The sequence below is a fragment of the Perognathus longimembris genome, chromosome 9 (genome assembly GCF_023159225.1).
Source record: "Perognathus longimembris pacificus isolate PPM17 chromosome 9, ASM2315922v1, whole genome shotgun sequence".
Classification (NCBI taxonomy): Eukaryota; Metazoa; Chordata; class Mammalia; order Rodentia; family Heteromyidae; genus Perognathus; species Perognathus longimembris.
The window spans coordinates 4,940,294-4,957,440 of NC_063169.1; the positions used below are offsets into that span (position 1 = coordinate 4,940,294).

At 39.9% G+C, this 17,147-nt stretch overlaps 1 protein-coding gene across 2 annotated transcripts in view; it reads right to left on the reverse strand.

The window, feature by feature from the left end:
* Bckdhb (branched chain keto acid dehydrogenase E1 subunit beta) overlaps window positions 1–17,147 on the reverse strand; it is a 157,218-nt gene that overhangs the window by 90,961 nt on the left and 49,110 nt on the right. For both annotated transcript variants that reach the window (XM_048353645.1, XM_048353644.1), the window contains exons 7-8: window positions 13,185–13,282; window positions 10,627–10,737 (exon numbers count right to left, since the gene is read on the reverse strand). In XM_048353645.1, the coding sequence (XP_048209602.1) occupies window positions 10,627–10,737; window positions 13,185–13,282 (209 nt within the window). The remainder of the gene's footprint in view (window positions 1–10,626; window positions 10,738–13,184; window positions 13,283–17,147) is intronic.

Sequence of the window (17,147 nt, forward strand, 5' to 3'; positions counted from 1 at the left end):
ATTTACAGGGTTTATATAACATTTAGGAATGTCATATACATTTTTCTAAAGCATTATACAAGTTGGCAAATGTAAAAGAATCACAAACTCAAATTTAGAAGTATATCATCCATAAAACCATCACATAATAATTTTAATGCATAAAATAATTTATTTGTAAGATAAACATTCTAGCAAGAGGCCTTATTATATTATGATAATATCAAGTTAGGAATTTAAGACCTAAGGTTGAGCCTACTGACTTAGGGAAGTTTCTAACCTTTCTTCAACTTGATTTCCTTCTCTCTAAAACAGAAATAATAATTATTAGCACATACTGTAACTGAGAGGACTAAATCAGAACATACATGGTTCTGACCAAACACTTGGCAAAGTAGACATAACCAAGAAGTACCAACCACCCTTTCCACTAACACATTTTATTGCAAATAGCTTTTATATTTTCACAATGCATTCAAATCAGATTCCAAACCAGTGATTGTATCACATCTAAAATAACTGCAGAGTCTGTACAATCTTTGCTTGAGAAACTTTGGGCTGTAATTTTTTTCCATTTAAATTTTACTGTAAAGGTGGTTACTGAAGGGTTAGTTATGTAAGTAAGGTGATGAGTACATTTTTTTGGAACAGTATTACCCCTGTCCTCATTTCTCTCACTTTCCAGCCCCCCCAACCTCCCAAGTTCATTTCAAACACAGTATCTAGTATCACTGCTGAATTGGTTCACTCTTTGTCCCACCATTTCTGTGATTCCACTTCCCTTCCCCAAATCAGATAAATTTATATACATGACAAAGGGTACAGAAATTTAAAAAATAATGGCAATAGGGAATAAACTAAAGGAGAAAAAAGAATGAAAATAGAAATAACTGCAGCAGTACAATTAAAAAAAAATTCTTGCTTCCATATCTTGGAGTTCATTTTGATAAGCATCATTTTATATGCCCAAATGCACATAGCTATAGAGCCACTATGACCTCTCCTAAGAATATCCACAAACCAGCCCACACTAATACCGCCAGCACAACCATGTTCACTGCAGCATTACTTACAATAGCTAGGTATAGAATCAATCCAGATGCCCCTCAGTGGAAGAACGAATCAAGAAAATGTGGTATATATGCACAATGGAATTCTATGCTTCCATCAGAAAGAATGCCATTGTCCCATTCATAAGGATATGGAAAGACTTGGAAAAACTTATGATAAGCAAAGTAAGCCAGGCCCAAAGAAACACAGGCTGCAAGGTTTCCCTCATTTGTAATAACTAGAATATGTATATCTACAAATTAATCCAATAGCTAGTATAAAAAACAAATAATGATGCTTGGGCTACAATTTAACAAAACAAAACAAAACAAAAAAGCCAAGGTCTGGTAGCTCACACCTATAATCCTAGTTACTCAAGATGTTGAGATCTAAGAATCACAGTTCAAAGCCAATCTGGGCAGGAAAGTCCTTGAGATGCTTATCTCTAACCAGCAAAAGGTGGGAATTGGAGCTGTGGTACAAGTGGTAGAGGCTAGCCTTAAGTGAAAAAGCTAAAGGAAAGCACCCAGGCCCTGACTTCAAGGACCAGTACTGACACAAAAATAAGTAAGTAAAATGAAATAAATCACATAAAGGTAGGTTCAGTCTTCTTTAAAATATAAGCCATATCAACAATAGACTAGTTGACAGGAGAAATAACTTTCAATGTTTTTGTTTTTTCCTACAGAAATAACTAATATCTTCCTTCAGTTTCTTTTACTGAAAAAAATTAAATACTACAAGTTACATTTTAAATTCCACAAGCTCATTCAGGAAATACATAAGGAGCATCTACTATGTTCTAGGTACCATTCCCGAGCATCAAGGGTCTAGCAGTGAACGAAATACACAAAACTTCCAGCCCTTATACCTTAGGAGCAACTGAGCAGGGCAACAAATACCACAGTCACATGCCACTGCAGTATCCAGGCGCCCAAAACTTGTTCCAATTAATTGGGTGCAATCATGACAAACACAGTCTACTGGAAAGATGACTTATCCAGTAGGATCAAGGTCCAAATTCACAGCATTACTACTCTGGAAAGATCAACAGACTGTTCTTATCAGACAGAATAAGTTGTTCTACCCAACTTCTTTAGAAGGTCAAGCTACTTTAGAAATAGTGCCAAATAAAAATACATTGATTTTCCTAACTCACCCCAAATACTAAATCTAAAAGATTTTTTAACATTCTCATATGGGCTTTTGACAGTAGAAAGCTTATTTTTAAGATGTAAGAAATATGTACAATTTTCAATGTATAGCTTAAAAAGATCTTAAATGAGGCATACCACCAGAAATATAAACTAGGCAACAGTTAAATACAATATGTTAAAGCAATCATTTTAACCCAAATATCTTTGTGTTGTAAATGATACATTTAATCTCATATAGTAATATTCTACAATTACTCTTACTCAAGGTTTATTTAGAGAAGATATTCTTTTTTTTATATAATAGAATATATTTTATTTTTTTTTATTTATTTTTTTTTTGGGGGGGGGGCCAGTCCTGGGGATTGGACTCAGGGCCCGAGCACTGTCCCTGGCTTCTTCTTGCTCAAGGCTAGCGCTCGGCCACTTGAGCCACAGCGCCACTTCTGGCCATTTTCTGTATATGTGGTGCTGGGGAATTGAACCCAGGGCCTCATGTATACGAGGCAAGCACTCTTGCCACTAGGCCATATCCCCAGCCCCTAGAGAAGATATTCTTATGTGTTGTTTACAAGCAAATAAATCATCAGTTGTTCCTCTATGGGAACAAAATGAAACATTTAGATCACATCATAACACATTCCTTGAAGAAGAAAAAAAAAAACTACTCGGATGGTACTCAGAATAAAATGTGCTTAATTTACAGTGACAAAGTCAGTCCCTACTATGGAAACTCAAATGATAGTAACCATGAAACATGGCCTAAGGGAGGCCTCTAGTGGATCTGGGTAGTTACTAACTCCCAACCCCACCCCTAGAGTGTTCCTGTTCTTCTCTAGATTAGATAAATAGGTAGGTAGGTAGACAGACCCACCATCTCTCTCTCTCTCTCTCTCTCTCTCTCTCACACACACACACACACACACACACACACACACACACACACACAGCCCCAAGAAAATAGGTTGTATTCAACCACTGAACTATTCAGTTTAGAAAACAAAGTGTCTTTAAAACTATATAACCAGGGGAAGGGATGTGGCTTGGTGGTAGAGTGCTTGCCTAGAATGCATGATGCTTGGGGTTCCAGTCCTCAGGACTACATACACAGAAAAAGCTGCAAGTGGCACTGTGGCTCAAGTGGTAGAGTGCTAGCCGTGAGCAAAAGAAGCTCGGGACAGTGCTCAAGCCCCAGACTGACAAAATTTAAGAAAAAAACAACAACTATATTACCAGTATTGCTTACCATTAAGGAGTCTCTGAAAGCAAATCTTTCAACTTCCCAGGATACCACAGCAAAGCCATTTAGTACAAAGTACAGACCCCTAATATTAGATTAATTCACTAGTGTTAAGAATCTTACTTTTTATAAGTACTGCGCGCTAACCGATTGCGCCACTGGTGCTCCAATCTTACTTTTTTATGATAGTCTAAATCATATCCATGAAATGTAAAAAAAAAAAAAAAAAGACTACAAATTTAGAATTAAATTTCAAATTGATGGGTGTTCACTGATGGTCTTCTAAACTATGTTTCCCACTCTTAACAAATATACTGGCATTTCTGTAAATGCAAAGAATAAATACACTGGTCCCTTTAGATGAAAGCACCTACTCACTACTGATTATTGAGGTTTAACTCTTTCCCAATTCTGCTTCTATAATATTCCTTTCTTTTTTTGCTGCGACCTCTGCTTCTAGAACCTTCCTATCACTCTCTACCCTGTCAACCTTAATACCTATATTACCTTTGACCAGTGAGGTCTTTTGTAGCAATAAAGGAAATGGGGTTGGGAATGTGGCCTAGCAGTAGAGTGCTTGCCTAGCATGCATGAAGCCCTGGGTTCGAGTCCTCAGCACCACATGAACAAAAACAAAGCTGGAAGTGACACAGTGGCTCAAGTGTGAGTGCTAGCCTTGAGCAAAAGAAGCTCAGGGGCAGTGCCCAGGCTAAGTTCAAGCCCCAGAACTGTGGTCCCTCCAAAACAGGAACAACATAATGACTCCCCTCCCAGAAATGGTCACACCCTCATCACTGCTGAGATCCTCAGGACTTCACATTGAAGTCTGTCTGAAGCTTTCCCTGCTCCTATGATAAGCTGACCCTAAAATGCTCTGCGTCTATAGGTGTCCCAAAATGTAGCCTGGGAATAATCAGTCCATGTACAAAAACTCTCATCTTCTGCTATGTAGTTAGCGTTTAAAAGGAAAAGGGTTAAAGAAAAAAGTGGCCAGAAGAATATACAGAATATCATATCCTAATTTAAATACTTCACACACACACACACACACACACACACACACACACACACACACACACACACACACCCCAACCCATTTTCAAAAAAGAAACTCAAAAAGCCAGGTACCAGTAGTTCTTGCCTGTGATCCTGAGGATCTGAGATCTGAGGATCTTGGTATAAACCCAGCCAGGGAAGAAAAGTCCTCAAGATTCTTATCTCCAATAAGCCAGCAAAAAAAAAAAGCCAGGGCTGGGGATATAGCCTAGTGGCAAGAGTGCCTGCCTCGGATACACGAGGCCCTAGGTTTGATTCCCCAGCACCACATATACAGAAAACGGCCAGAAGCGGCGCTGTGGCTCAAGTGGCAGAGTGCTAGCCTTGAGCGGGAAGAAGCCAGGGACAGTGCTCAGGCCCTGAGTCCAAGGCCCAGGACTGGCCAAAAAAAAAAAAAAAAAAAAAAAAGCCAAAGTAGAGCTATAATGCAAGTGGTGGAGCACCGACTTTAAGCGAAATAACCAATCAAAGCTCTGAGTACAAGCTGTACATGTACACGTACACATACACACACACAAAAGTAAAAATTTTAGAAATACTGACATTCAAAGGCTAAAAATGCTTAAAAGCCACTCCAGAAATAGTAACTCTGATCTAAGCAGAAACTGGAATTATCTATATAAACTCACTGCTTAGAAATTATGTACAACTGAAATTTAGCCTAAACTTAATTTTGCTTTACATTTCATAGAAGACAAAGTGATCCTATTCTAATGAGAATTCAAATTTTTAAAATTTCAATGTACTTTTATTTTAAAATGGACAACTGTTAAGAAAAACAAATCATAAAGTCAAAGTAACATTTAAAACAAATAAATGTTACAACTTAAAATACATTATTAAAATGAACTCACAGAGCAATATCTAGAGCAGTGTTTTATTTATATTTTGTTTGTTGGTTTGATTTGAGACAAGGTCTTGTGTTGTCCAGGCTGGCCTCAAAAACAATCCTCCCCTCTCAGCGTGTGAGTAGCTGAGATTACAAGTGTGTAGAAGCATGAAGGTTTAGAGCTCCTTTTTTTTTTGGCCAGTCCTGGGGCTTGGACTCAGGGCCTGAGCACTGTCCCTGGCGTCTTTTTGCTCAAGGCTAGCACTCTGCCACTTGAGCCACAGCGCCCCTTCTGGCCATTTTCTGTATAGGTGGTGCTGGGGAATCGAACCCAGGGCCTCATGTATACGAGGCAAGCACTCTTGCCACTAGGCCATATCCCCAGCCCTAGAACTCCTTTTTAAGGTTTACCTTAGCACAAAGAATAAGGGCAAAGCACCAAATTCAAACATTTTAGTATTATAACAGTTTGGCCAGCACACCATCAAACTGTCTCTTGCATCCTTGATTGTAACCTCATAAGTATGTCATATATGAGGAGAGGAGAAAGGAAGAGGAGTGAGGGAGGGAGAAAAAAAAAGTATGTCACATATCATTAATAATCCTAGAACTGCAAGAGGAAACCTAAATGATGTTCTTACATGGCTTTTGTACCTGTCCTGTCCCCTCCTCCCAGGAAAGACCAGAGGCGCTGATAAGTATCTTGTGACAGACAACAGACTGGTCAACTCCTTGTCATATTAAGGAGAACAGCCAGAGGCTCAGGAGATCACCCCACAAGCAACTTGTTCCTGGCTCTTGCTGCCCAGTGGTACAGTGGTAACAATTCCAGTCCAAGGAGGGGAAGTCTGAACTAAGACCAACCGGACGGAACCTGTAGCCCGGGACTGCATTTAAGCTTTCCCACCCACTGTCTCCAATTATCCCTATTTAATCTGTACCAATGTCTGTACCCCTGAAGATGGTTGAAGATGCACTTAATGTCATCTTCCCCGGGCTGCCATGCAATAAACCACCTTTGCTCTGCCCTTCACCATGCATGACTCTTTATTTGGCACATGAGGGCTAACATTAGTCCCACCTAACACGGAACTGAAACTGGGATTTTAGACCTCAGGCTCAAAGTCTAGCAGTCCCAAGTTGCATGTAGCTGCTCACCCCCACAGGCTAGAGGGGTGAGAAAGACATGCATAGTAGTTAGAACAGGGTCAAGGCACAGGTGTGTCCTGGCTGACCTGTAGCTCAGTCTTTGTACGGGGAGGAGTTGTGGGAAACTGTTATCACTTTACTCCCGGAACAAAACAGGAACTAGGTGGCCTCCTATGCTTTTGCTGTTTCCTTAAGGTGGTAAAAAAATATTGCTTATTAGAGGAGCCGTTTGCCTTCCATGGGAGATGCTAGTCATTGAATCTTCTCTTTCTTCCTGGAGCTCAAGGTGATTGCAAAAGGATTCAGAAGGGAATACCTCCACTGAAAGAAATTTTTAACTGATACACAGGACCCAGCAAAAGCATCTTTTAAGTTGCCTCTTATAGTATGTTGGACTTTGGGCCTCAGCAGTAAAGTCTCAGTTTCAGAACACCTAACACTTGTGTGCTTATCAACAGGAGGACTTTTTTTCTAGCTCTTTAGGCAACACTCAAAAGCTCTGCTAATTTCTGTCCCCAAATTACACACACACACACACACACACACACACACACACACACACACACAAATATATGCTAAATAATGAACCATGACTAAACAAAAACTATGAGCCCCTCTTCAACTGTCCCAGTCATTTTTACCATGCACAGCATGCTAAGGCATATGGTCAATAAATCATTATTGCCTTTAATAAGCTCTTCTCGATTAGGCATAACACATGATGGAGAAAACCAAGTAATCCGATTTTGTCCTAACACAAAAACAACTGATGAAACACAGCAAACAGAAAAAGATTACAAACACAAATTTTGATTGCTACAGAATTCATACAAATAAAGAAGAAAGATTAGCTCTACTTAAACAAAAACGAACAAAAAAAAGAGCTTTGTGTTTAATATGAATGTGTGGCTACAGGGCCCTATTCTTTCAAAGCATATCTAAATCTAAGGGTGAAAAATATCAAAGCACTAAATATTTTCTCATTTGATCCATGAAAGGAACAGAACATGTACTAGCAGCAGCGAGGAAGAGAGGCACAGACAGACCCAAAGTAATCAAGAAACGACAGCTGGTTCCCACTGCAGGGTCATCAGGTGGAAAACAACATGGGAAAAGTATCTGAACACAAAATTGATACTTGGAAGTGAGGCGGCTTTCTTGTCTTCTACTGAGCCCTCATCTCTGCTTTCAGCTTCCCTGGTACAACAAACAGAACCCGGAGGACACTGGGTCTGGATTCCAAGACCACACAAATATGCAGCCAGTATGTTTAATAAAAGAAGCAAAAACAAACGGATATAAACACAAACCATTTCCCTCGCCTTTCTTCCTTGCTCCCCATTTTGCTGTCATGGTAACCAGCTTGAGGTTTTATTATATTTGTGTTCTGCTACAAAGTGCTATGCGTGCTTTAGGTAGGTGCCATAAAAACGCACAGGTCTCTAAAAGTGAAATCTCTGAACATATCCCAGCACCCCACTATCCTAAGACAAAACACCACATTCCCACACAGAGGCACTATCCACACAAAAAATACAAACCCATGTCAGGCACAGTGGCTCACCCCTGTAATCAGAGCTACTCGGAGGCTGAGAGCTGAAGACCTGTGAGACAAATCCATGAGACTATCGCCAAGTAACCAACAAAAAGCTGGACGTGGGGCTGGGAATATGGCCTAGTGGTAGAGTGCTCGCCTTGTATACATGAAGCCCTGGGTTCGATTCCTCAGCACCACATATATAGAAAAAACCACAAGTGGCACTGTGGCTCAAGTGGTAGAGTGCTAGCCTTGAGTAAAAAGAAGCCAGGGACAGTGCTCAGGCCCCGAGTTCAAACCCCAGGACTGGCCAAACAACAACAAAAATAAAAGCTGGAAATGATACACGGCTCTAGGCATTTACAAGCAGTGAGACCAAAGAAGAACTCTTAGGAGAGGAACACAAAGGTACAGTGACTATGTGCCTCTGATCATATAAATAATATTTACTGAAAAGAAACCTAGGAAATGGAAACAAGAGGGGTTTTTTCTTTGTTGTTGTCTTTTTCTCTTGTGAGAAGAAAACTCTTTGTTCATTTATCTGACTTTGGGAAGGAAAGGGGGACACAGAAATGGAGGGACAAAGGGTGAACAAATGCACTGCGGCACCCACTAAACACTATGTTGAAAATGAACTATACAACTTGTGTCTGGGAATGGGAAGGAAAAACTTAAGAGAGAGTTAGGGAAGCAGTGACATTGTCCAAAAAGAAATGTACTCTTTACCCCTCAGTATACCACCTTTATAATAACAATAAAAAAATTATTTTAAAAATATATTATCAGGGTTGGTAATGTGGCTTAGTGGTAGAGTGCTTGCCTAGCATGCATGAAGCCCTGGATTCAATTCCTCAGCACCACATATACAGAAAAGGCTGGAAGTGGCACTGTGGCTCAAGTGATAGAGTGGTACCCTTAAGCAAAGAGAAGTCAGGGCCAGTGCTCAGACCCCAAGTTCAAGTTCCAGGACTGGCAAATAAATTACACACACACACACACACACACACACACACACACACACACTCTCAAGAAAAAAGGTGGAGAGGTATGGCTAAAGTGGTAGAATGCCAGCCTTAGATAAAAAAGTCAAATAAGAGCACAAAACCCTGAGTTCAAGACCCAGTGCTGGCACACACAAAAATTCATTCATTCATTCATTAAGGTTTAAAAAAGAAAAAGAAAAAAACCCAGTCACAGATGATGCAACTGTTGGAAAGAAAAAGCCAACTTTAGGGTTAGCTATAACCTTGGACATTTGGAAATTTGAAAGAAAAGCTGATGTCTAACTTGGTTTGAAAGTGCTTGTAAAGAAGATTAAGTTGTTTTATGTTATTTTTAAATAATTAAATCTGAAATTCTTAATTACGTTCTTAATTACGGCAAGTACAAATGTAGACTTAAAACGTTGTTAAAGCCACCTGTAACCATGTCAAGTGCTTTGATGATGTCAAGGGTCTCCCAAAACATTTATCAGAACAAGTCTTAAATTCCACTGAAGTACAAAACAATCTTACCTGAAAACACATTACCCTGTACTTGTACAGCGAAAATATCTACTCATTATTCTCAGATAATTAGCCTAAGACATACCTCTAAAAGCCTTTGAGAATGCCAAAACTCTAAAATACATATATATATCAAAATGAACTACTCTAGGTGCTAGGACTTACTTGTTAAAGCAAAAATCTAGAAAAAAATACATGTATATAATTTCTACTGGCATCAATAGATAAAGCCATCAAAACAAAGAGTCAAACCTTCATTATAAAATGAACTGAAATACATCAGTATACTCAACAAGTATATGAGAACTGAACTACATTCTTAAGAGAAGAAAGTGTAGATTCTGTTAGTAGTAAGAAGATGACTGACTTAATCAGGCCAAACATCAAGAAGCTGCTTAGATAGACAGGAAGTAAACTAGACTGGACATGGATGGCTCGTGCCTATCCTCCTAACTACTCAGGAAGCTGAAATCTGGGGATGGTGGTTCAAAGCTAGCCCAGGAAGACAAATCTCTTTTCTCCAAATAATCAGTAAAACACCAGAAGTAGAGCTGTGGCTCAAGAGCTAAAGCACCAGCCTTGAACAAAAAGAGCTAACAAGAGATCAAGGTCCTGAGCTCAAGCCCCAGTACTGGCAGGGGGGAGGGAGAGGGGAATCAGAGCAGCCAGGATATCAGAACCCAACACTCAGACCTCATCCATACATTAAGGGTATATAAAGAGTGGTTGTTTTCTTAAGTATTCATACTACCCATTTTGGAGAAAAGATGCATGCAATTTCAGCCAAACCATAACTAAATGAAGCCATACTGAACCATCACCCCCCCCCAAAAAAATCAACATTACAGATATGCCACTTCCGTCTCTACTACTCACAGAACTCAAAGGGACTGGCTGCAAGAGAGACACAGTTTTGTAGTATGTTAAGTAGGTAAAAAAAAAAAAAAACTACTGGAGGGAAAAGAAACCTGAATATAAACCTGACTGCACAGTATTGGTAACTTTCATCCTGAAAGTAGGGAAGCTTTCTGTGAAAATGCCCCTGCAGCTCAGTTACATAACAACTATCCAACAAACTTGTCCCCAGGCCTTGAGAAAATGACATTCTATCCGTGTTATCTGTGTACCTTGCAAACTGTGTCCATGTCCCAAGGTAGGATGGTCCTCAGATCAATAACTTCGCAAGACACCCCAAGCTTTTCTCGTGCCATAGAAGCTACCTCCCGGATCACATGAACCTGAAATGAGGGAGAGAGAATGAAGAGTGTGGTTCAGGCCTGACAGAAGCTGACATTATTCATAACACTGCTTACTGTCAGAGGAACACAACTGCACGGAAAAACCGTAACCTCATACTCCACCCAGGCAATCAAGTAGGCAGGTCTAGAAATCAATCGGTTGGAAAGGAATCTTAAAAGAACGTGAGATGAGCCTGTGTTAGAGAGAGAGTCCAGATACACAGGAAGGTAAATAAAATCACAGACGGTAGGAGCATTTCTAAGGAAAACATATCGAGAGAAATAAATGCCAGGCTCTGGTGGCTCAAGCTGTAATAATCCTAGCTACACAGCAGGCTGAGATCTGAGAATCCTGGTTCAAATCCTGCCGGCTCAGGCAGAAAAGTCCATGAGCCTCTTTATTTCCACATAATCAGCAAAAAGAAGTGGAAGTGTGGCTCAAGTGGTAGAGAACCAACCTTGCATAAAAATGCCAGGCAAGAGCTCAAAGCCTTGAGTTCACAAGCCAGTAGCAACACAAAAAGAGAGGGGGAGAGGGGAAGAGAAAGCCAGAGAAAAAGAAATCAGGGAACCCTGTTGATCATCAACTGTTAAGAGGAACAAGAACAAGAGCTCCCTAAAGTAACCAAAATAGCTAAAGAGATAGAAGAAAACCAAAACAGGAGTCCATGTATCTCAAAACTTAAACAAAAAAGTTCACAGAAAAAGCAATGTGTCTATATCCAAGTACAAGTATCCATACCAAAATACAGCATAACATGGGTTTAACAATTAAAGACTAAAGGTTACTAAAAACAGTCATAACTAATTGGTGCTATAACATGCCAGTAGTTGCCAGAACATAAGGAAATTTAGGAATTAAAAGACTGTTGAAAAGAGTTGCAATAAGTCTGATGATAACAGAAATAGGATGATATTGTTATATTTACAGGTAGGAATTCTTTATACAGTGAAGAGATAGACACTTTTCTGATAAAAAGCAAGATAGAAAGGAAGGTCAGAGGATGTAGGAGAGGGAGGAAAGAGACTCTGGGCCTTGCCAGTCAGCCAGTCTCAAGAAGGTAAAATGGAATACAGCCTACATCTCTTTTTCAAGGACCAAGGCCCATCACAGAAGTGATCACAGAAGAGCAAGCTGTGGGAAACAGTATCTCAGACGCTACCTAATGTCACTATTAAAGAGAAACAAGGTCATGTGCTAGATGACATGGCTGGGGACTGAAAAGTAGAGTGAGCTGGGCACCAGTGGCTCCAGCCTGGGATTCTAGCTGCTCAGGAGGCTGAGAGCTGAGGATCTCTGTTCAGTCTAAAAAAAGTCTGTGAGACTTATCTCCAATCAACAGGCAGAAAGCTAGAAATAAAGGTGTGGCTCAAGTGCTAAAGCACCAACCTTGAGTGAAGAAGGCAAGGGAGGGTGCAAGGCCCCGAGTGAAAGCCCCAGTACTGCCACCAAAAAAAAAGTAGATTGAAAGAGGGTAAAAAAGATTCACCATAAATACTGTGGGCCTTAGACCTAGGCTATGAGCAACCAACAACACACTTAGCCCACTGACAATGAGCGGCACAAGGACCGCAGACAAGACCACAGGATTCCACACCCTATAAGTGGTTTATCATCTTCTTTATAAAACACACATATAACATGCTGTCTTAAATTTTCTAAGATAAACCATTTCCTTCACGCAGAAAAAAGAAAACTGAAAATTTCTTTAAAGGGAAGAGAAAGAGAAATATCTAAGCTAGAAGTCCACAGCTCCAGAGGGAGGGGGAGTCTTGAGCAAATGCCTTGAGAGGAAGAAGGATCACTGGAGCCCAAGAGTTTGAGAACAGCCTGGGCAACATGCTACGACAACATCTGAAGAAAAACGTTTTGAGGCGGTGAGATGTGACTACAAGCCCTGGGGAAAGATGAGCAGATCAGTGGAGAGAATCACTGGAAAAGAGAAGGAACAGAATTCTCTGGTGGATGAGCCCATGAGAGATGGCAAAAAAAAAAAAAAAAGACATAAAGAGCCTAAGTCAAATGTAGTAACAAATCATAATACATACTTTACCAGTGTTTTAATAAATACACTTTTGTAAACTCAAACATACTCATGCAACCTCACCATATCCTTATCTGTCAATAGCAAGGAACAGATGCCTCGCCCCAACCCAGAAAGCAGTAAACAGACTTCCAGTTATGAAATGAACAGACTCTAGGCGAATGCTGGTGGCTCGCACCTGTAATTTTAGCTACTCAGGAGGCTAAGATCTGAATCGCCATGTTGCACGCCTTGAATATATATTTTATCTGTCGGTTATAGCTTAATAAGCGTGGAGGGGACTCTGCATCGGTAGCACCAGACTTTATCTGTCTGACACATGAAGGAAACATCACTGTCAGGATTAGGAGTGAGACCATCCAGACACCACACGGCCTTTCCCACGGGGACAGTGTCACTGACCTGAGTGCCCCAGGCCACGAGAGTCACGTCACTCCCTTCCTGTATGACTTCAGCCTGCGACAGTGGGATGTTGTAGGGTTCCACAGGAACCTGTTCCACTACACACAAAACAGGAGAGGAAAAAGGAAAGGTTCATTACTTCTTCTGATTTATGGCTTAGGAAATATAAGCATCTCATGTAACCAAGTTTTACCTTTGTTTTTTCTTTCCTCAGTTCCATAACTTGCCCAAAATAGGAATAGCATTGACTGTCTGCCTCTGTGACATTACTACATAAATAAGTATATCAAAAAGGTAAAAAAAAATACATATATATAACAGGTTCTTGGAATAGAAAAAATTGTAGTCAGAAACTAAGAAACCGGTAATAACACATGGACCTTAGACAATAATTATGTATCAATATTGGTTCATTATCACAAGGGTATCACACCAATGTAAGTGGTTAATAATAGGAAAACCAGGGTATGCAGTTAAAGGAAAATTCTATACTGTCTTTGTACTTTGGCTGAAAACTTAAGACCATTCTTTGAAAAACTTTATAAAAATTTTAATATGTCTGCTAAAACTTTATTGGATGGAATTAAGATCTCAGACCAATTTTCTATCAAGCAGCAAATTTATGGGGGTTTGGAAAACAAGGAATAACTCATAGTAAGATCAAAGTTTTAAGTGCATTTTATTTTTGTATCTAACACCTATGATCACTTCATTAACAGTAACAGCTGCCAATATCTTAAGCTTCCAAACTAAATACTGTAGACACAAAAGATAGATATACCAGGACAGATGTGTATGATCTTGGCACACAGAAGGCTGAGCAAGAGGGTCTCAACTTCAAAGCCAGCTGGCCTATGTAGCAATGACTTTATCTTAAAATTAAAAAATAAAGTTTCTGCTCAATCAGCCCCACCAAGCCAAAAGGAAGAATAACCACTGGTATCCTAGAGAAATTTGCTTCAGTACCTTTGGGTACAACCAAGCACATGCAATAGGAATTGACAATCGGACAGGATTGATAGTAATTCATTATATTATTGTGTGTGCATTTCAATCCAAGGACACATCAATAGTCACTGCCAAAAAATGCTGAGTAATCTTTTAAATGATTATGGTCTAATTTTTTAAAAAGGCAATAGTGAAACCTATAAATCTTCTGAGGGTAAATTAAGGTAATTAACAAACCTGAGCCATAAATAAGGTTTGTGGTAGAAAACTTAATAAGCACTAAAACATTATAACTTTTTCATGTATGCTGGGACTAGGGCTTAAACTCAGGGCCCTAGACACTGTCCCTTTGCTTTTACTGAGCCATTAGCTTTTTCCACTCATGGCAGGTGCTCTACCACTTGAACCACACCAGTTTCAGTATTTCTTTGAGGGAGTGGAGTTCACTGGAGATAGAGTCTCATGGCCTTTTCCTGCCCTGGCTGGCTTAGAACCTCAATACTCAGATCTCTGCCTCCTAAGTAGTTAGAATTACAGGGATAAGCCACCAGGAACCGAACCATTTTACTAACTTTTTAAAATTTTTTGCATACCACACAAACTATGTAAAGTCACTGTCTAAATCAGAGATGAGGAAACTACAATTTCTAGATAATCTTTTCTATAAACAATATTTTACAAAATGGCCCTGCAGTTCATGTATATATTTCCTATGACTTGTTCTTATCCCACAATAGCACGACTCCGTAGTTGGACCAGAAAGGATGTCAGCAAATGTAACATATTTACTGTTCCTCTACAGAAAATGACTGCAGCCACAATAAACAATGCTTCAGAAATTAATTTTAGCCCATTCACTTATGGTCTACAACAAACACTGGATGGATGGATGGATGGACATACGGACAGGTGGATGGATAGATGACAGACAGATGGACACATGGATGAACGGACAGATGGATGGTTAAATGAACAGACAAGGGAGACATATTCAAGTGAGATACTATATTCTGCTTAGCAGTTAACCAGTATGAGAATCAAGAGCACACTGAAGATAACTGGCCAAGGTAACACATATGCTCTGTGCTATCTTCACCTTCCCTGCAGAATTTGCAGGCCTGTAGACAAGGCTCAGAGCCAGTTCACATTCTGCCTTGCTTGCTGGCTACCGTTCAAGTTCTGTCTTTCCCGCCTTATAAATCAGTTGCCAGCAAGTGATTAGCAGAAAGCTCTGGAAAGCAAGACTCTAAAGGCTGGCACATCAAAAGAAATGGGCTGGCAACTTGGCCCACCTCCTTTGAAAGATTGCCAGTAAGTGTCTGCTTTGTTGTCTTCAATGAAATTACCCAGAGTAATAAGACCTCATTTTTTTAACAATTAATTAAGGGAAAACACAGCAAAAATAAAGCTTTATTCTCTGAGGGTTTTTTTTAATATCATGGAGGGACTTTTGATGCAAGTTAAGTCCTACATTAAGAACTATGAAAGAAGGAAAGAAACTTCAGAGATTTGCATAAATTTATTCCTGAGGAGATTAAGAATACAATTTTACTAAGATCACTGACTTAATCTTGGCAAACACATCACCTGGGGAGAAGGCTAAATTCATGCATACTACTTTGCAGTTACATTAATTTAAATAATAGTCATGGCAGAAGAAGGTTATGATTTCAAATCAGGGTTCTTCCATTCCTCCCCCATGGCTGGGAGCCTCCTGAAAGGAAGCAGCAACAGGAGTGAGAGCCCGGCCTCCAGGGGGGAAGCCCATCAGATCCAGTCACATTACAGGTGTCCAGCTAACTGAGCCCACTGCACCCACTACAGGCTGAGCCCATTAAACCCTTAGCACTAACGAGCACCCCACAGAGAAACCCATCAGCACAAGCTACACACTGATGCAATGTACAATTCTGAAAAATGAGAAAATATAAATGAAATTTATGAAGTAGGACAGACATCATAAATGGGTATTATAAATATTCACTGTATGTCTTATAAAACTAAGAAAATTGAGAGGATGGGTGGGGTTGGAAGGGATGGGGGGGCATGATGAAAGGAATGATATTGACCAAGATGCACGGTACTCATAAGCTGACTGGTTGAATTTTAACCCCTTGTACAACTACTTAAAGAGAAGAAATATGATTTGAAAATAAGTGGATTCCATACCCTCCACTTCACTAAACGAACTTACAGGCATAATACACATTCATGTACAAGTTAATTAGCTCCCATCCTCCTCTTCCTAACCATTTCTTTCCAATAAACCATCTTAAATAAATCTTACATACTAAAAGAAATAAAATATATAAATACATACGCCATATATAATATACATTGCATCAAGTAGTAATGCTTATGTATCCCATATATTCCAGCTTCATGTGAGATGCCAGAAGGAGGAACTGAAAAAGAGCAGACTCCACTGGGAATGACAGATGGGAAAACATTATCAGCCAACAAATAAAAGCGTGATACTGGCAGGAGGAAACAAATACTGTCCTGGAAATACAGAGAGGCAACAATCTGATTATAGCAATCAAGGAGGTTTGCACCAAGCAAGAGACAATTAATGGAGATCTTCAGAGACAGATTTTGACACAGAAAAAATAATAATACAGAGGGCCTTTCCTAAAGACATGGAGGTGAGAGAGTGTGTGTACACTCTGCACAGATCTAAGAAGCAGATTTGCATGATGTTTGAGGTAAAGGTGAATACAGAATGTGTAAATGATATTCCATATCCTAGGAGAGCACTTTCCACATATTAATAACTTGTGTGGGAAGCAGTTACAAAAACATAGCCACTTGCTGGGAGTGATGGGAATTCCTCCATGAAACCCAAGCGTGCTTCAGAGGTCATTTCCCCTGCCTAGCAACTGTTTCCAAGGCTGGTCCCCCTGCACCATGCATGTTGCATTACACATGCCAGAGTGAGCACACACACATGTGAAAGGAAGTAGAATATACTTCTAAGATACTGCCTCTTGCAGTGGTATGACTACTACAGCACAC